This window comes from Scomber japonicus, chromosome 14 (assembly GCF_027409825.1).
Source record: "Scomber japonicus isolate fScoJap1 chromosome 14, fScoJap1.pri, whole genome shotgun sequence".
Lineage (NCBI taxonomy): Eukaryota > Metazoa > Chordata > Actinopteri > Scombriformes > Scombridae > Scomber > Scomber japonicus.
The window spans coordinates 6,858,311-6,876,775 of record NC_070591.1 but is presented as its reverse complement, the minus strand read 5'-3'; the positions used below and the strand labels follow the sequence as shown (position 1 = coordinate 6,876,775).

At 39.1% G+C, this 18,465-nt stretch overlaps 1 protein-coding gene across 2 annotated transcripts in view; it reads left to right on the top strand.

Annotated features, from left to right (window-relative positions):
• Positions 1–18,465, top strand: part of cbr1 (carbonyl reductase 1) — a 166,680-nt gene that overhangs the window by 5,037 nt on the left and 143,178 nt on the right. The window contains exons 5-7 of one of the 2 annotated variants that reach the window (XR_008322941.1): positions 1,158–1,366; positions 2,138–2,191; positions 3,338–3,575. Coding sequence is in view for 1 of the 2 variants with exons in the window: in XM_053333682.1 (XP_053189657.1) it covers positions 1,158–1,366; positions 2,138–2,191; positions 3,338–3,511 (437 nt within the window). In the remaining variant the exon portion in view is untranslated. Of the gene's footprint in view, positions 1–1,157; positions 1,367–2,137; positions 2,192–3,337; positions 4,076–18,465 lie in introns of those variants that run through there. The other variant, XM_053333682.1, reaches the window with a different exon arrangement.

Sequence of the window (18,465 nt, the reverse complement as noted above, 5' to 3'; positions counted from 1 at the left end):
CCAAGCTGCGGTCTTCTCTCTCTCTCTGTTTCATGTCTTTTATGTAGAGGACGTTTAGAGAAATGTGTGAAATACCCATAGACTGTATAAAAGAAATGGACGTAACATCCATGACATCAACCATTGGTTTGTGGACTGCTGCTTGGAAGCCAATAGTTTCGAATCTAGGCAGCACCATCTTGAAAATTTCAGGTGCATGCTGGGAAAAATAAAAACACGGATTCTACTTATATGGGCATGAGGCAGAGTCATGGGCGGAGCGGGGAGGTTGCTATGGTTGCGAGGGCTGGATCTCGAGGACATTGTGCAATCAACCTGTCAATCAGGACGTAGCTACGCCCCCTAATGCATACCCTGCTTTATCATCAAATATAAAATCAGGGAGGCCAAAATGTCCCAAATGAACATCATACTGCATTGAAGAAGGCTTTAAACTAGCGATTGAGACCATAAACACATTTTGAAAACGTTTACTGAGGTTAGAAATCAAGTGAGAAGTTGGTGAATTCTCCATTGACTTGTATAGAGACGGTCGCCCCCTGGTGGCCTTTTGATAGAATGCAGCTCTAAGTTACTTCCACGTTGGCTTCATTTCAGAGCATCATACAGTGTCATTCAAATGTCAAAATATAATCACATAAGTTATCCTTGCTGCCTTTCACGTGTCAGCAGCTCATCATGTCACTAAAGTTGATTCATTAATTGTTTGTTTGGTCTATAAAATGTTAGAAAATGTCAATCAAACATCCTCAGATGTCTTGTTTTGTCCCGACCAACAGTCCACAACCCAAATATGTATTCAGTTTATGTCAAAAAAATATTCACATTTGAGAAGCTAAAATCAGAGAATTTCAATAATTTCTTCTTAAAAGTATCAAAATAGTTGATAATTAAGTTAAGTATTGGTGATGAATCATTGCAGCTGTAATTATAAAAGCTATAAGAAAATGACACTAAATGGATTTCTTTTTTTCTTCTTCTTTGTTTTTCATAAAATGTGCGATAACACTCTATTAACACTCATTTAATGTTTCTAAAAGGTGAGAAATGTTCAGGTAGTGAGAGAAACTGTAAACCTGTGTGTGTGTGTGTGTGTATGTGTGTGTGTGTGTGTGTGTGTGTGTGTGTGTGTGTGTGTGTGTGTGTGTGTCTCTTAGGTCGCGTTGTGAACGTTTCTAGCTTCGTCGGCTCCCGCACGTTGAACAATTGCAGCGCGGCACTCCAGGAGCGTTTCCGCAGCGAGGACATCACGGAGGAGGAGCTGGTGGGACTGATGCAGCAGTTCGTGGACCAGACTAAAAAAGGAGAGCACAAGCAGGGCGGCTGGCCCGACACAGCGTACGGAGTCTCCAAGACTGGACTCACGGTAACACTGACGGAGCTTTCCTACTGTCTTTAAAGACCGTGTAAAGTGAATTCAGACTTTTTCATCTAAACACATTAAATAGGTCATAAATGTATTTCTAAAAAAGGTGTAAAAAGCATTTCACCCATTTAGATTTGAATTGTGGAGCTAGGCTTCACAAACTGTGTTTCAAGATTTCTGTGTTCAGGATTTAGTGATTAGCATAAACCCGCCCCTGCTGCTGTAGAGGTATAAATACATTCAGCACACTACTACTACTACTACAGTCTACAGTTAGCCAGTTAGCTGAGTTAGCCGTCTACCTAACAGCCGAGTTAGCCGCCAAGCTAGCAGCTGAGTTAGCAGCAGAAAGCTCTCAGACGTAGCGTCCATGTTTCTGGTAGAGGTGGTGACTTTGATTGACAGGTGACACTTGGTAGGGGGCGGGGTTTCAGCGTTTGGGAGCAGAGAAAGAGGCTGATTTTTACACAACTTTGAAGCCTAATTTCATATATTTGGCGATTTTTTTCAATCATTCAAATTTGGCAGGGTGGTTAACAACACACTTTCCTGTGGTTTGTCAAACTCAGAACACATATTTATTCTTACATTACACAAACTTTAATCATTGTTTCATCTGTTGGGATGATTTCGGAGGTTTTAGCGTGTGTAAATATACCAAAAAAGTCAAAGAAAGCTGAATTTGACAGATTTCTATTATATCAAACTGACAAACTCTTTACGGTCTAAACTCTGATAGACAATAATTATATTTCCTGTGTGTGTCTTTAGGTGCTGTCCATGATCCTGGCTCGTCGTCTGTCTGCGAAGAGACCGAATGATCAGGTAACTGCTAAAATATATTTATTCTGTTTCTGTAAACTCTTCCTCGGGCCTCAGGCTTGGATATCGAACTGTTGCCTCAAAAAATGATTCATCTGGGAGCTAAGCAGTGTGCAGAGCTTCACTCCCTTTTTTTCTCCTGCAAAGAAATAGTTTATATCTTGTACTTGAATTTTTGTCTGGATGTGCACACACACTCGTCTCTCCTCTGAAGAACTTTTAACCTTTACATCAGGGGCGTCAAACATGCGGCCCGTGGGCCAGATCCGGCCCGCTGAGGGGTCCATTCAGGCCCACTTTCCTTCCTGTGTTCTTTACCTTCCCACCTTCCTTTATCCTTTCTCCGTTCCTTCCTTTCTTTCTTCCCTTCTTCCTACCTTCCTTTTATCCTTTCTTTTTTCCTTCCTTCCTCCTTTTCTTCCTCTTGTACTTCCTTCCATCTGTCCTTCCTCTCTTTCTTCCTTCGGTCCTTCCTTCCATCTGTCTTTCCTACCTTTCTTCCCTCCTTCCTTTTGCCTGTCTTTCCTTCCTTCCCTTCTTATTTCCTTCCTTTCTTCCTTCTTTCCCTCCATCTTTTTAATGATCTGGCCCACATGAGATCAAATTGGCCCTTGAATGAAAATGAGTTTGACACCTCTGCTTTACATACTACGTCAAATTTGACCCATTTTGTACATTTGATAGCTGTAAAAACACCTTATACACATTTATATTAGCCGGACTTTTCCTAATGTGACCCACAGTTTACACAAACGGAAATAAAATGCTCTTTAAACATGTTTTTTGAATATGTGTAAATGTACAGATGTAACCAGTGTTTATTTAAAAAAAATCTAAATCAGCATTCAAACATTGCTCATCATAAAACAGTAATTGTGAATGTATTTTTTTCCCATAAAACTAATCAAGCAGGAGGATTAATCAAACATTTATTAATGACTGATAGTAAATGATGTAGAGACTATTTATGAGTCAGAATATGAGCAGCATGTAAAGGGTTAATCAAACTCCAAACTAGCACATTACAACCATTTAAAAAGATGTATAAACAACATTAAATGAGACTTATACTGTGTAATATATTCCGTACAATGGCTTCATAATCCTTCCTCCTCACATCTTCATACATGTATTATTATTTTTGAACAGATCTTGCTGAACGCCTGCTGCCCTGGCTGGGTCCGCACTGACATGGCCGGTGATAAAGCCCCCAAGTCACCAGATGAGGGCGCTGTGACTCCGGTCTATTTGGCTGTGCTGCCGCCCGGAGCCACACAGCCTCATGGGAAATTTGTCTCTGACAAAGAAGTGCAGCCGTGGTGAAAGAGACCTGAGACCTGACAGAGTGTGTGTGAGAGAGTGTGTGTGTGAGAGTGTGAGTGTGTGAGTGTGAGGTAAAGAAAGAGTGCCAGTATTCCCATCTCAACACTAATTTTCTAAAATTTCCAGATGTGTTCACCATTTGAAATTTTGGATACAAACATCTCACAATCTGGCAAGAATATTAAACTACGTCACCGACATAAATCCAACACATTAAGACGTTATAATCAAATTCATTGCTGGACTTTTCTGAGGATTATAGAATTTAGTGCTGAAACCAAAACAGGAATGAACATAAAACCAAAATTATTTCAGGAATCACTGCTTTGTGTGTGTGTGTGTGTGTGTGTGTGTGTGTGTGTGTGTGTGTGTGTGTGTGTGTGTCTCTCTCTCTGTCTGTTGGGACATAAACCAAATTATGCATTAACTCTTTCTGCTGGATAACCACTGATGTTTCTGATTAAACTCGGTTCTCATTTTGCCTTTCATATTTTGGTATTTTGGTATTTTGAACACATTTATATTTTGTGTGGAGAAATGAAAATTTGTCTTCAGTGCATTGGACTGATGTTCTCATTTGTTTTTCCAATATAATGCTTTTTCATCAAAGATACTTTGCTTTTGTGTAAAGAAAAATAATCAATCAATAAATGCATTTCTAAAAAAAAAGAAAGTTTGTCAAAATGTTCATTAACACTGACATAATTGCTGCCCAAATAATATTAATGGGTCAATGAGGGGTTTTTTGTCAAATTTAAAGGGTTAAAATGTGAAAATAAATGTATGAATAACTTGCACACATCCTTATTTTGTGGACCCAGCATCAAATTTCTGCTTTTAATCCATTTTGAGAGAATATATTAGAGGATTATGGTAAAAATGTCTAAGTGGTGTAACCATAAAAACTTTGTATCAAATAATTCAACTTGCTTAAAACCAGTAAATAGTCAATAAAACACCATATCAACTAGTTTGGCATGATCTTACATTATAACTTTTATATTAAATAAAGCTAATGGAATACTATTGTTCTAAATATTACATTTAATCTGGGTAACCATGGAGATCAGGAAACATTTACAGTCATTATTAGTATAAGTCCTCTTAAATACAATGTAGGTGATAAAATATTTAATATTTATCATTCTTTTGTGGTTACACCATTTGACATTTTCAGGAGCATTCAGTCTTTTGGTTAAAAATGGTGCAACTTTATGCATTTTTAAGATATTTTTTGCAGTATATAAAATGATAGATATCGAGGAGTACTAACTATATATTTGAGGTGCCAGGCCGACAGTGGAAGGATCCTCGTAGCAGGCATGCTGAGCGAGGAGATGAACAGTATCTGAAAACAGCCTTCATGGTGTCAAACCTGAATATACACATCATTCTGCACAGCTTGAACATTCAAATGGGGAAACAATAAAAAAAGCAGAAGGGGACTTCAAGGACTGCAATACAAACCTCTGTTGTTGTTTGGTATCTAAAAGTTTAAAAGTCCCTCCCCTCCACTTCAAAATAGATTTTTCTTCTTGTTCTTACACTTCGATGTTCTCTCTCTCGCTCTTCACTGTGCAGATTCTGCAGAATGATGTATGTGCAGAGTTTGTTTTCACATTCATCTGCTGAAAGTGGAACGTTTTCTCCGTGCTCATTGAAAATCTGATTTTAAGTATAGACCTACGAAGATGATTTATGACATCACGACTGGTCTGGAGCCGTTCCCGGTCCGGTACGCACCTTTACACAAGTGTGATGTGGACATTTAAAGTCTCGTAGTGCACAGAGCGGGGGTTCAAACTCATTTTCATTCAAGGGCCACATACTGCCCATCTCACGTGGGCCGGATCATTAAAAAGATGGATGGAAGGAAGGAAGGAAGGAAGGAAGGAAGGAAGGGAGGAAGGAAGGAAGGGAGGAAGGGAGAAAGAAAGAAAGGGAGGAAGGAAGGACAGATAGAAGGAAGAAAGGAAGGAAAAGAAGGAAGGAAGAAAAAGAAGACATGAAAGAAGGAAGAAAAAGGGACAGATGGAAGGAAAGAAGGAAGGAAGGAAGGAAGGAATGAATAAGGACAGTGGGCCGGATTGGACCCCTCGGCGGGCCAGATCTGGCCCACGGGCCACATGTTTGACATCCCTGCCTTAAACCTTCCTGAGGAGCATCTCAGTATTACCAAACCACTTCGACTTAAACATATGGAGAGCAAGCTGGGAGGATGCCACTGTTAACAAACGTCTCTTCTTCCTCACTATAAGCTTGACTATTTAAAATATGGTAATAAAGACATAAGCATTTCACCCATATTCAATTTCTATTATATCCAAGCAATAAAAACCAAATATTAGCTGAGTTAAAAGCAGATATACTGGAGAAGATTAGAAGCAGCAGGGTTATTATAAAAGACATTAGCCTGAAAAGGAGAGTTTAAGTTAATGACTTTACCTTACTGACAATACATTTATACAGCATTCGGTGGCTCTATTAAAGTGTAGATTGCTTAATTTATAATCCTGGCATGGTTTAAGTTGATTTTCCCGATTATAATGCAACACAAAGACATAAAGTGATAATATTCATCTAATAGACTATACACTGCAAAAATGCCCATATTCCTCATTTGGTCACATATTCCCTTTACTTGTGAAGTGCTAAGTGTTGTTCTGGTCCTCTGAAATGAGGCCAACGTGGAAGTAACTTAGAACTGCATTCTATCAAAAGGCCACCAGGGGGCGATCGTTTTGGTGTCAAAAGGACTTCCGTCTCTATACAAGTCAATGGAGAATTCACCAACTTCTCACTTGATTTCTAACCTCAGTAAACGTTTTCAAAATGTGTTTATGGTCTCAATCGCTAGTTTAAAGCCTTCTTCAATGCAGTATGATGTTCATTTGGGACATTTTGGCCTCCCTGATTTTATATTTGACGATAAAGCAGGGTATGCATTAGGGCGTGGCTACGTCCTGATTGACAGGTTGATTGACCAATGTCCTTCCTTCCTTCCTGTCAAATGGGACAGGTAACAGAACAAGAGGCCAGAGACCCAGAAATATGTCAAAAGACCTCTCGGGTTATAACTTGCATTGCAAAGAGAGCGAAGAATAAAGGTGTGTTCAGTCATGTTCTGCTTATTATGTAAAAAACAAAATAATCCCTGCCAGAGGAGACTTTAATTAATTAGATCAAACCCAGACAGTTAATAACATTTATCTGTATAAAGAATGTGCCTACTAATTAAATTTTATCAGGGACAACAACTTTCATCAAACATGACAAAAATGACAATTTGACTTCATTTGGCAGTCAAGCATATTTAATACTAGTGGGATTAATGATGTTGGGATTTTGCATGGATCACATCTAATCAATTTAGTGGACTTTTTAGGGTCTATAAATCCACACCTAGATCGCCATGGCAACCTGTATTAAGCTCCACAGGCTGTCTACAGAGGACAGAGTGATGCCCTCTGTGGCATTAGTGCGGTAACCAGCGGCAACAATGAAAATAACAGCAAGAATAGTGTGAACATAATGCTCCACTGCACATTTTAGATAGTCGGTCCATTGTGGAGTCTATTTGTAGGTTTTGTTTTGGGCAGGAAGTAAGGAAGAATAAAAAAGTATGTCTTAAAACTCACATTAATTCACACTTAATTCTGTTTTCTGTCCTTTTTTTGTTGCTTCTTTTCCATTTTTTACTGTGTGCTTCTTTCTTTAACTGAAGATGTTTTGTAACCTCCTCTGCTGATACAACTGGATGAAGAGCTCCATTGTTAAATTACAAAATATCTGTAACAACACAGTTATATGTCAGGTCTGTTTTTTTGCAGAAAGCACAGTTCTTGTTTGGTTTTAAAAGAAAAAATGATTTTCCTTTTAGTAGTTTCTTGTATATTTTTTCTAGTATAAACTGAAGAATGTTGGCATGTTATAGATTGGAATAAAAATCCAAAGACAGATTCATGGAGATGTAAACGTGGGTCGCATGCAAACACAGATTTTTACTCCTGTGGAAAGTTTTATAATGAAGACCAGGTGTTATCTCAATATGCATAATATAATCACCTTCAATTCCTTCAATTACCAAGAGGGAAAAACATAGATTTTGATATTAGTTTTTTTGTATTTACTAAGAAATAAGATTAATCTGATGTGTTAAGTTTAAGTAAGGCACAATAATCATATAAAGGTTGACTCGCAGTATAACATTTATCGATTTTATAGCATGCACTTCATAATTTTAATTTATTGACACTTTTATGGAGAGACATAACGACACACATGCACACACACAGCCGACCATAAATGACAGACTCCCTGAAGAAATATTAATAGAGCTTGTCATGTGACGCCAGTATAACGTTATTTATTTGAAACATGCTGCCGTGCGTGTGTGTGTGTGTGTGTGTGTGTGTTTTTCTATCCTGGTGGGGACCGAAACCTGACATATTACTAGCCCGTGGGGAGACACACCTGGTCAGGGTTAGGGTTTCAATCCAACATTTGTTCAAATACTGAATATGAATTGTACTGTGACTAACAGTGATGTCAATTGTATGCTAATAGACGTTAGCATTATGGGTCCCAACGAGGGGGGCAAAATTCAGGTTTCAAATTTATGTGAGAGTTATTGATATTTCAAGTCATTTTTTTTGTTCAAACTGAATTATGATGAATTTAGGAGTTAAAATTAAGTCTCTAGACCCTTTAGAAAGGCTGGACCCCATGAGACATCAGCCAGTCAGGAGTCCCCACGAGGTAGTAAAAACGAGCATATGTGTGTTTGTGTGTGTGTGTGTGTGTGTGTGTGTGTGTGTGTGTGTGTGTGTGTGTGTGTGTGTGTGTTTTACTACTGTTACAGCTGCACAGTTGGCAAAGCACACACAGCAGCACACTAGGTTTCATGTGTAAGAAAGGTCAGGTGTTACTGTCACCCACACACACACACACACACACACACACACATACAGGACCCGTATTAAGACAGACGGCTTAATCGTGTTGGAGCAGAAACAGAAAATTTCCCCCGTGACTCCGATTAGATGATTTTACTGTGAAAAGCTTAAAACCTCAAATGATTTTCAGCTGTTGTAATCCAAGCCAACATAGAAACATACACAAAGTATTTCAGTAGTGGCCAATTATTATTGTGGCTTAAATCAACAAAGCAGTGAGAGAAAGTAGAAAAATTAGGGTTGGACTCCACTTTCTGGTCCTGTTGAGAACTATTATAACACTTGAAGCACATGATTGGATTGTTTGTGCCTCAATTAGCAAACGATGGAAAGTGATTAGGAGCTGTTTCAAATTTATAACCACAATTATTTATCCAGAGCTGTAGCACAGAATACTGAGGTCATATTTCTGGGTCCTATTCCCCCAAATTGACTTAAAACTTTGACTCACCACCAACCAATGCTCTATTCTAGCATTTTATTTCTCTCTTTCTATTTTTCTGTACTTTGTTTTTATTATTATTAGTGTGTGTGGGGGGTTAATTGTATGTTTTAATGTTTCTCAAATTACATGTTTTTCTGTTTTATGTAAAGCACAGTGAGTTGCCATTGTGTATGAAATGCACTATATAAATAAAACTGCCTTGCCTTGCCTAAAGTCGACATTGTTATTTATTTAGAAAATCAAATAAAGATCTAAATATAAATGGCCTAATAATAAAGTAATAAATAAACCAAAGAGCTAAAAGGAACAATGACCAAATGTCAAGGATGAGAGAACATTGAATATCAAAAAGGAATATATTAAGTATTTATGATCGTTAAAAATGTAAAAATCAACAAAATAGTAATACAGAATTTGTAATGGCTCAGAAGGCAGGGGTCAAAACAGGCAGGGGTCAAAACCAGGCAGACAGACAAATCCAAGGGAGCAGGCAAAAATCCAAAAACCGGGAACCAGGCAAGATGGGCTTGAATGACACAGGCGGAGTAATGCTGGAAAGTTAGGCATGAAAACACTAGACAATCTGGCAGAGGACAAGTGGAAATGGGCCTGTATATGAAGGGGAACTGATGATGATTGCAACCAGGTGTGGAGATGGGCGGGGAAGCACAGGTGAGGGGAGTGAGCTGATGAGGGTGACAGGATCTGAAATGACTATTATCAGTGAAGTCAAATAAAACTTGAAGAATGATCTAGTGAAGAAAAAACATGACCACAATTGATCAACCCATGACAGAATTCTCTAAAAAAGGTCCCTAAAATATGAGCAAAATCCATCAAAATTGCTACTTTTAAATGGATGGTAAATGGACTCTACTTATATAGCACCTTTCTAGTCTTTGTGACCACTCAAAGCGCTTTACATGACATGTCATTCACCCATTCACACATATTCATACACTGATGGCAGGAGCTACCACGCAGGGTGCCAACCTGCTCATCGGGGGGGGGAATCTAACCATTCATTCACATTCATACACCGTTGGCACAGCAACGGGAGCAATTTGGGGTTAAGTGTCTTGCCCAAGGACACATCGACATGTGGACTGGGAATCGAACGGCCAATCTTCCAATTGGAGGATGACCGCTCTACCTCCTGAGCCACAGCCACCCCTAGTTTTACTAGTTCTAGTTTCACTATTTCGGGGTTCATTGTACAGTTACTAATAATTATATACACTAGTATTGCTATGGATTGAATATAATGTGAAATGACCATAAAATATGTCAATCTGCAATGGCTCATCAGTTTAGTCAAGGTTTTAGTATGCAATTAAAGTGAAACATTAAAAATCCCCTTTTATTAAATGTTTATTCTTTGCCTGAAACAACAAATTCCCATTAAAGCTGTACAAATCCAAGATATATTACAAAGAATATCCTCAAACTTTTAGATTTTTTTCAGATGAAAAGACACGAAAAAGAAAAAAAAATCACTTCCCTGTTCATTCTCAATTATTTCTCTGGAGCCAAATGCAACTTTAACCTTCCCCCTGAGGTGTTCTGCTAGATATATATTCACAATCACACCAGGATATTGATATATTTTTCCAAACGCCCGCAGCATGAGTTAAGTCAAAGTAGGTCAAAGTGGAAAATCTAATTCAGGTGGTTCAATATATTGTTTTCAGACTGATAAGAGCAGCACAAAAAAAAGTCCCCATGGAAATCCAAATTTTTATGCTTTATCGTCAATGGTTCACCCTCTCTCTCTCTTTTCTTTTTTCCTTTTTCCTGTCTGGCTGTTTAAAGTCTTTGAATCAATAGCACAGTTGACTATATGAGGCTGTGTAATATTGACAGATGCTTGTGTGACCGTGGGAGTTGTAGTCCTGTCAGACGATAGTAAAGCCCTGCTTACCTTGTAGATAAAACTAATCCACGCAGCGAGAGAGACAGAGAGATGGCCAGAGACACAGGGAGAAATGATAATCCTCTAATCCCTGCTGTTTGCCAAGGGAAACCCCATCACACGCTCGCTGTGATAATCGCAGTGACCATGATTATCATTGGTTGTAAATGCTGCATGGGCATTATAATTACTGTATTGATCCTGTGTGGTTGGGGAATTCCTTTAGAGCCCAAACTTCACTAGTGATACATTACAGTGATCGATATCAGCGCAGGAAATAATCAGGGTTGATTGGGGCAGTTTTTGACAGTCATGATACTTAAAGGATAATGCCGGCGATTTTCTAAATGTTTCTTATGACGCTTTTCCACTACACAGTTCCAGCACGACTCGACTCGTCTCTAATCGTTTTTTTTTGCGTTCCCACTAGGGATAGTATCTGGTACCTGCTACTTTTTTAGTACCTGCTCTGCTGAGGTTCCAAGCGAGCCGAGTCCATATTAATGTGACGTCAACAGACTGCCAGCCCCTGATTGGTCAGAAGAGTTGTCGCTGGAAGAGTCATGAGCCGTCCCACACAAGAATCAAACCCGGCATTTTTAAATACCGGCAACATCGTTACAGCCATACGGCTCAATTTTGTTGCGTTGTGTGTGACAGAAAGCCACATACAGCAGCAAGTACACCATCGCCTCCATGTCCTCCGTTGTTTATGTGTTTGTGTCACGTATAAAACAAAGTCACGGCAGTTTCGTGGAGCCGTGCTATGACGACCCCGCCCACGTTGAGTAGGTACTTCTTTGTAATGGAAAAGGTCGTTCCTGGAACCAAACCGAGTTGAGGCGAGCCGAGGCGAGTCGAGTCGTACTGGAACTGTGTAGTGGAAAAGCGCCATTATTGTTCTCAAATCTGATGCAGCACCAAACCAACAATGAACTGATCTACTAACAAGTACTGTATGTGTGTGTGTGTATGTTATCCAAAGCCTGATATATCTTATTCTTCTGTGCTGCAAACTTCCAACTCCTTGTTTGTTTAAAAATGGCAGCAATTATTTTATCCTCCTCTGACATCTTCCCACAGTTTCCTGCTCCACCATCAAGCCAATTTTGTCAGTTTTTACTTCCTGGCGAATTTAGTCCTCAGTAGTAAATGGACTGTACTTATATAGTGCTTTTCTAGTCTTTTTGACCACTCACAACACTTTTACATTACATGTCATATTCACCCATTCACACACATTCATACACTGATGGCAGGGGGCTACTGTACCACTCAGATGGAGACTAACTATTCACACACATTCATTCACTATTTCAGGAGTCATCAGGAGCAATTTGGGGTTAAGTATCTTGCCTGAGGACACATCGACATGTGGACTGGAGGAGCCGGGAATCAAATTAGTCTTCCGATTGGTGGATGGCAGCTTTACCTCCTGAGTCATAGCATAAAGTTTACAGATTTCAACTTTTGACTCTCCCTTTTTTCATGCCACTGGTAGGTCCTGAGAATTCACCAACTTCTCACTTGATTTCTAACCTCAGTAAACGTTTTCAAAATGTGTTTATGGTCTCAATCGCTAGTTTAAAGCCTTCTTCAATGCAGTATGATGTTCATTTGTGACATTTTGGCCTCCCTGATTTTATATTTGACGATAAAGCAGGGTATGCATTAGGGCGTGGCTACGTCCTGATTGACAGGTTGATTGACCAATGTCCTCGAGATCCAGCCCTCGCAACCATAGCAACCATAGACTGTATAAGATCGCAACCTCCCCACTGCGCCCATGCCTCCGCCTCATGCTCATATAAGTAGAATCCGTGTTCTTTTTTTCCCAGCATGCACCTGAAACTTTCAAGATGGCGCTGCCTGGATTCGAAACTATTGGCTTCCGAGCAGCAGTCCACAAACCAATGGGTGATGTCACGGATGTTATGTCCATTTCTTTTATACAGTCCCTGGTCCTAAGTCAATGGGGGGTGAACTTTACGTTGCGTCAGTCGGTTAAGACTTGAGGAGGATGTGCAGACTCTTTAAATCAATAATAATTTCTTTGATTTTTATCTTCATTAAATTAACATCTTTTCCCCACCTCTATGCTCATCGTTTACATGGAGCAGACCAATCAGTGTTGTATCATCTGCTAATCTAACGGTTAATAGAGGACTATAAACTACTGAGTGAAGGAGTCAGACAGCCTGTGGTGCATCTGCATTAAGACACTGTCTGGGGGTCTGTCAGACAGAAAATCACACAACCAAGCACTTAACTAATGGTACCGTGGTGACTGAAATAATAAACTGTAGATAATGTAAGAGTCAGACTTGGCACCATAATGAACCTTGTGATGCAGCTGATGTTATCATCTAATTATTTTCTGCGAATTGATTTGCTGTCAGGATGGAAGTTTCATCATATCAGCTGCTCACTGCTTGATATTTGATGAGTCTAAATCAAGTATTCATTGCATATCCTCCTGAAAAGCAAATTAAACTAGGTCACAACCTTGTGCACAACTTTGGTTTACTCTCGGAGCTCTAAAACAAGCCTGGCTGATTCTGATGATGCACTTTTTTTAATATTTCATGAACAGGTTGAATATTATTGGTATGAACTTGTCATGACTCTCATACAGATTGCACCCGATAGTTGCAGTGACTCGTCTGATAATCCCCTCTGCAGCCGGCTGTACATGGATCTCTTTTGATCAGTTCTCTTGGCAGCATGTGAGGACACAGCGATGGACACTAATCCCCCCCAAAAATCACAACAATCTTATCACAAACATTCAGTCTTAAGCTTCTTAACAGTTTGTACTTTTTTTTTTTCTTTTTCTTTACAGTGGTACTTTTGTTTCCTGCTACTTGTGATTCAGCCCAGGATAAACCAAGAAAAACTGAGAGCTTATATTTATATTTACAATATATATGTTTTCTAGCAACTAAGGAAAAGAAGAGTGTCTGGAGACTTTAAACTCTAAACCAATGAATGCTGCAGTCCGCCAATCATGCTGATCATATTTCTTTCAACATATGATTTAACAAGCTGAGTGAGTTCATGTATTCAACCCAACTTTTCAATTTAAGACTTCAAGTCAGGTGAATTCATGTTTATAAGCTCAGAAAGAGTCTGAAAATTCAAACTAGACACTATAGATGAGCTTTTATGAAAACATAAATATTGATGATGGAAACGAAGAAGGAAAATAGACCCAAGATAATTTACAATAATAGATTAAAGCAGTTGAAGATGAAACTTATACATTAGATCTTAGTTTGGTTTTTCATAGTCAAATCACTTCTTTTTCCCATCTTCATTCACATTATTCTAGTTTCCCTCCTTATTTAAATGTAATCTGCTGCATGGTTTGAAGGAAAACCTTATTGCTTCTTTCCAGTGTTGGATGCATGATGATGATTTCTGCAACTATAATTTAAGTTTCAAAGCAGAAACTCAATTTCAGTTTCAATATTTTTCCCCCACATTGCCTTCAATACTGGGCAAACATTTAATACAAACTCCATATTTAAGTTAATGACAAAATGTTAGTTGATTCCACTAAATTCTTGCATGATGTTTCACTGTGTGTTCGCTTGCCGCACAATTTAACCCTTTCATGCATGAAATATGATAACCTTAGTCAGGAGTGTTTTTATTTCTCTTTAGGCATGAAAAAAATATTTGAACTTCTGAATTTCTTTTCATTAAATTACATTATAATAACATAAAATAACAGATTTACAACCAAAAAAGTTCCTACAGTTGAAGTGTTAGTGTCTGGGATGACGCACTAGTGTCCACTGTGGTGCCACTACGCCATCAAAATCCATCATCATGCATATATGAGAAAACAGCTTTTGAATAGCTGCCCACTGTAGTGACCACTATGCATGAAAAGGGTTAAAACTGTATTATGTGTCCAGGTGTATCAGCATTAACACTCCCCTGTCCCCTGTTTCCTTCCATGATAGCTCACTTCGTTACAAAAAACTCCTCACCCTTTATTATGTGTGTCTATAACAGGAAAGATATAATAAAAAGGGTTAAATGCTGTGTAATTGCAATTCCGATTAGTCGCCACTAGATGGCACTGAAGCAGTGCATCAAATCACACCTTAATGATTCCTGCTCACAGCATTTTAAAAACCCTCTCCTTTCTGCTGCATCTGGTGTCTCCACATGATTTACCTGTTTCCTCCCTTCTGTCTCTGTTAGCTGAAATGATTAAAAAAATGAAATAAAACAACATTTTGCAGGCAGTGGCTGTTTACACAATAATAAAAAAACAGGTGGATTGACCTTTATGTGGATGCAGTGTCCTCAAAAGAGAGAGAGAGAGAGAGAGAGAGAGAGAGAGAGAGAGAGAGAGAGAGAGAGAGAGAGTCATTTTAGGCCAGTTACCATTTAAAAAAGGTACAAGGGTTGTTGATTCTTTTTTTGGATGTAGCTCATGTTAGCTTGAGGATAAGGATTAGTGATTAAATGTCAGATTAAATGTCACGGTTATATGTCAAGGAAGTAATATGACTCCATGAATTGCAAGACAACGACATAAAAAATCTTGCCTTTGTGCCATTTTGTTTCCACTCCCCTTCAACAAATCTGCACACACACTCAGTTTTTCTTTTCTATTCTCTCTCTCTTGCAAAGACAACCCCCCCCCCCCCCCCCCCCCAACAACATCAAAGTCAGTCGCGGCTACATAGCAGGAACATTGAAGTGAAGTGATCTGTCAGCTCTACAGGAAGGCAGCGTCCACTCCAGCGAGACCTGTCCTTACACGACCACAGCACCTTATTCTCCTGCTCGGAAATGGAAAGGACACCGTGCTGACATCAGATACCGCTGAGTGTCCTTTTGAGCACTGAAATGTAAGGAGGAGAATTTTTATAACATCAGCAGGGGACACTTCAGTGTAAAACACACAGCGGGAGGAAGGTTTTGTAGGACAGATGTTATTTAAACATGACTGTAGCAGTTTTGGAGAAATATCGCCACCTAGTGCTCAGAGTTAGGTATTACACTCAACTCACTTTATCTTTAGACATTCAATTGCATATAAAATACAGTATAACAGATCATTCTTCAAGTTTTATTTGACTTCACTGATAATAGTATTTCATATATTTGAATATTTACTCCTTTTGAGCAGATAAACTATCTTATATCTTATGTATCTATTGTCCTTGTTTATTCATGTGTAGTCTTTATTTTAGTTTACTCTGTTCTTTCTGTGCATGTTACTCATTGTGCTATTTTTATTTTTTAATGATGAATGATGATGAATATGTTTAATTATTGCCATTTGTCTTTATTGTCTGACTGTGCTCATGCTCTTGTTGTGAGGGCAGGAGAAATATGTCTTGTGTATGTGAATAAATATATATTGTTCGGTTGTTTAACCACTTAACACACGCCCCTGTTTTTTATGCTGTTAGCCTAAACGACATGCCCAAGTTGTGAGCAGCACAGATCCCACATAGTTTGAGACTCAGAGATGTGTCTGGTATCATTGGAAAGGAAACACTCTCAGGATTCTTGTAAAAGTGTCTGTGTGATTCTGTGACTTACTGACAAAGAGTGGCAGAGGTTACAATGATGGGGTTGTTTACTCGCCCATAGGTTTGCCTATACAATGACATGTGTACAGACATTCAGGGACCTCTCAGCGGGATATAGACACAATGAGGCCTCAGCCACATGTCTTGGCTTCATGCAGTCCAAATTTGGAGTCAAAAGACCAAAAGATGAATTTTTCAGAGTTATTTTTCAACAGGTATGTCCATGCGTTTTCCTCAGGTCCTTTTTGGAGACTCCAAATGGACACTTGGTTACCAAAGCTGTATAACCGCAATCAAACACCTATAACTTCACATCCCCTTTGCCTACAATCAAAATCTTGGTCTCTAATGAAAGCTGACGCCATATTGTTATTATTATTATTATTATTATTATTATTATTATTACATGTAACCATATTTTTTGTTTGGCCATATCTATCTATCTATCTATCTATCTATCTATCTATCTGTTTATTTTGCTATAAGTCATATGTTAAGTCGAAGAAGAACCAACCGTGTACCAAAATGCCGAGTGCGTAATGATATATGGTTCAACTCTTTTACGCACAGGGCGCACGCCGGTTACGCTTGGAGTTTGTTTACGGACAGTGAAACCTGATAGCTTAGTGTCATACACCGTTGGAAACCTCTGACTATTGGCTAAAAGGTTATCAACGTCATTTCACCGAATATTTCCATAGGCTAGAACAGCAGTCAATCAAACCCACGTTGTCGTCGGTCACATGTCCTCATTGGCTTTGGAGACATGTACTGCCTAATCCTAAGCACCGATTGGCTTGTGTGTGGTGTCGTCAGAAGCAGGAGAGGCTCACGGTCGTAAACATCTAGTCACGTGTACTCTGAGCTGGACGTGCAGGTCAGGAAATGACGTAAACGGACCGTTTGGTTTGTTATTTGTGTTATTACGTTGCGTGTTGGACTAAATACATGGACATATTGAGGAAAGTATTTCGGTTTTATGGAAACAGATTTCATATTTCACAAGAATGGATACTTGGCGAGCTGTACAGAAAGTGCTGAGTCATAAGATGATCGTTGTGGATAAAGGGAAGACTTTGAAGGTATGTAGCATTATAGCTTTTCTTACTTAGCTCAGGGGCTAGCTGAGCTAATCGCTAATACTATTACGGCTGTGAGCAACCATACAATGTGTGAGTGGTCTTGAATGAATCAGAACAATCTAAGCTTTCCAACAATGTACGGCATGAGTATATATGTTTAAGGGTTGGTGTTTAAAACATCCAGAAGAACTTGTGGCTACCTCCTAACATCCGTCCCGTTCCGTAGACGGAACAGCGTGCGTTAAGTGGTTAACCCTCATGTCGTCCTCCCGGGTCAAATTGACCCCATCTCTTTTGACTGTTCCTTCTTTCCTTCCTTCTTTCCTCACCTCCTCCTTTCCTTCATCCCTTCCTTCTCTCCTTTCTTCCTTCCTCTTTTCCTCCATCCCTCCCTCCTTCCTTCCTTCGGTCCGTCCTTCCTTCCTCATTCCTTCCTTCTTTCCTACCTTCCTTCCTGCCTTCTTTCCTACCTCCCTTCCTTCCTTCCTCCCTTCTTTCCTCCCTTCCTGTCTTCCTTGACCTGAGGACAACAGGAGGGCTAATAAGACTGTGATAATAAACAACAACAACAGAGTTAACTGTAATTGTAAATGTTTCATATTAACATTATAACAGTTTAATTTTGCCCTAATAACCTTAATAACATCAACTATAATCATCAATACATGCAGGATTTTAACACCCTGATGTTACAGGCAGAAAAGGCCCCGACTGTTATCAATGCATTTTTTAAACAGTGACATTTTCCTTTTGTGTGCAAAAAAACAAAACAGCCGTGGAAGTGTTTTATTGCTGTATTTTGGTTGAAAAATGATAATTGCATACACCCACTGAGTTTTAAAGGTGACCGTTTTCCCTCCGGCCATGCTGCTTCTCTTCTGAACAGTTACTCCTCATGACATTTTATCTTAAACAGCACGACAACAAACCACAACCACGACCACAAAACTCTTGATAAAGTCGAACTTGACAAAAAGGGTTCCTTTCATCAATATTTTT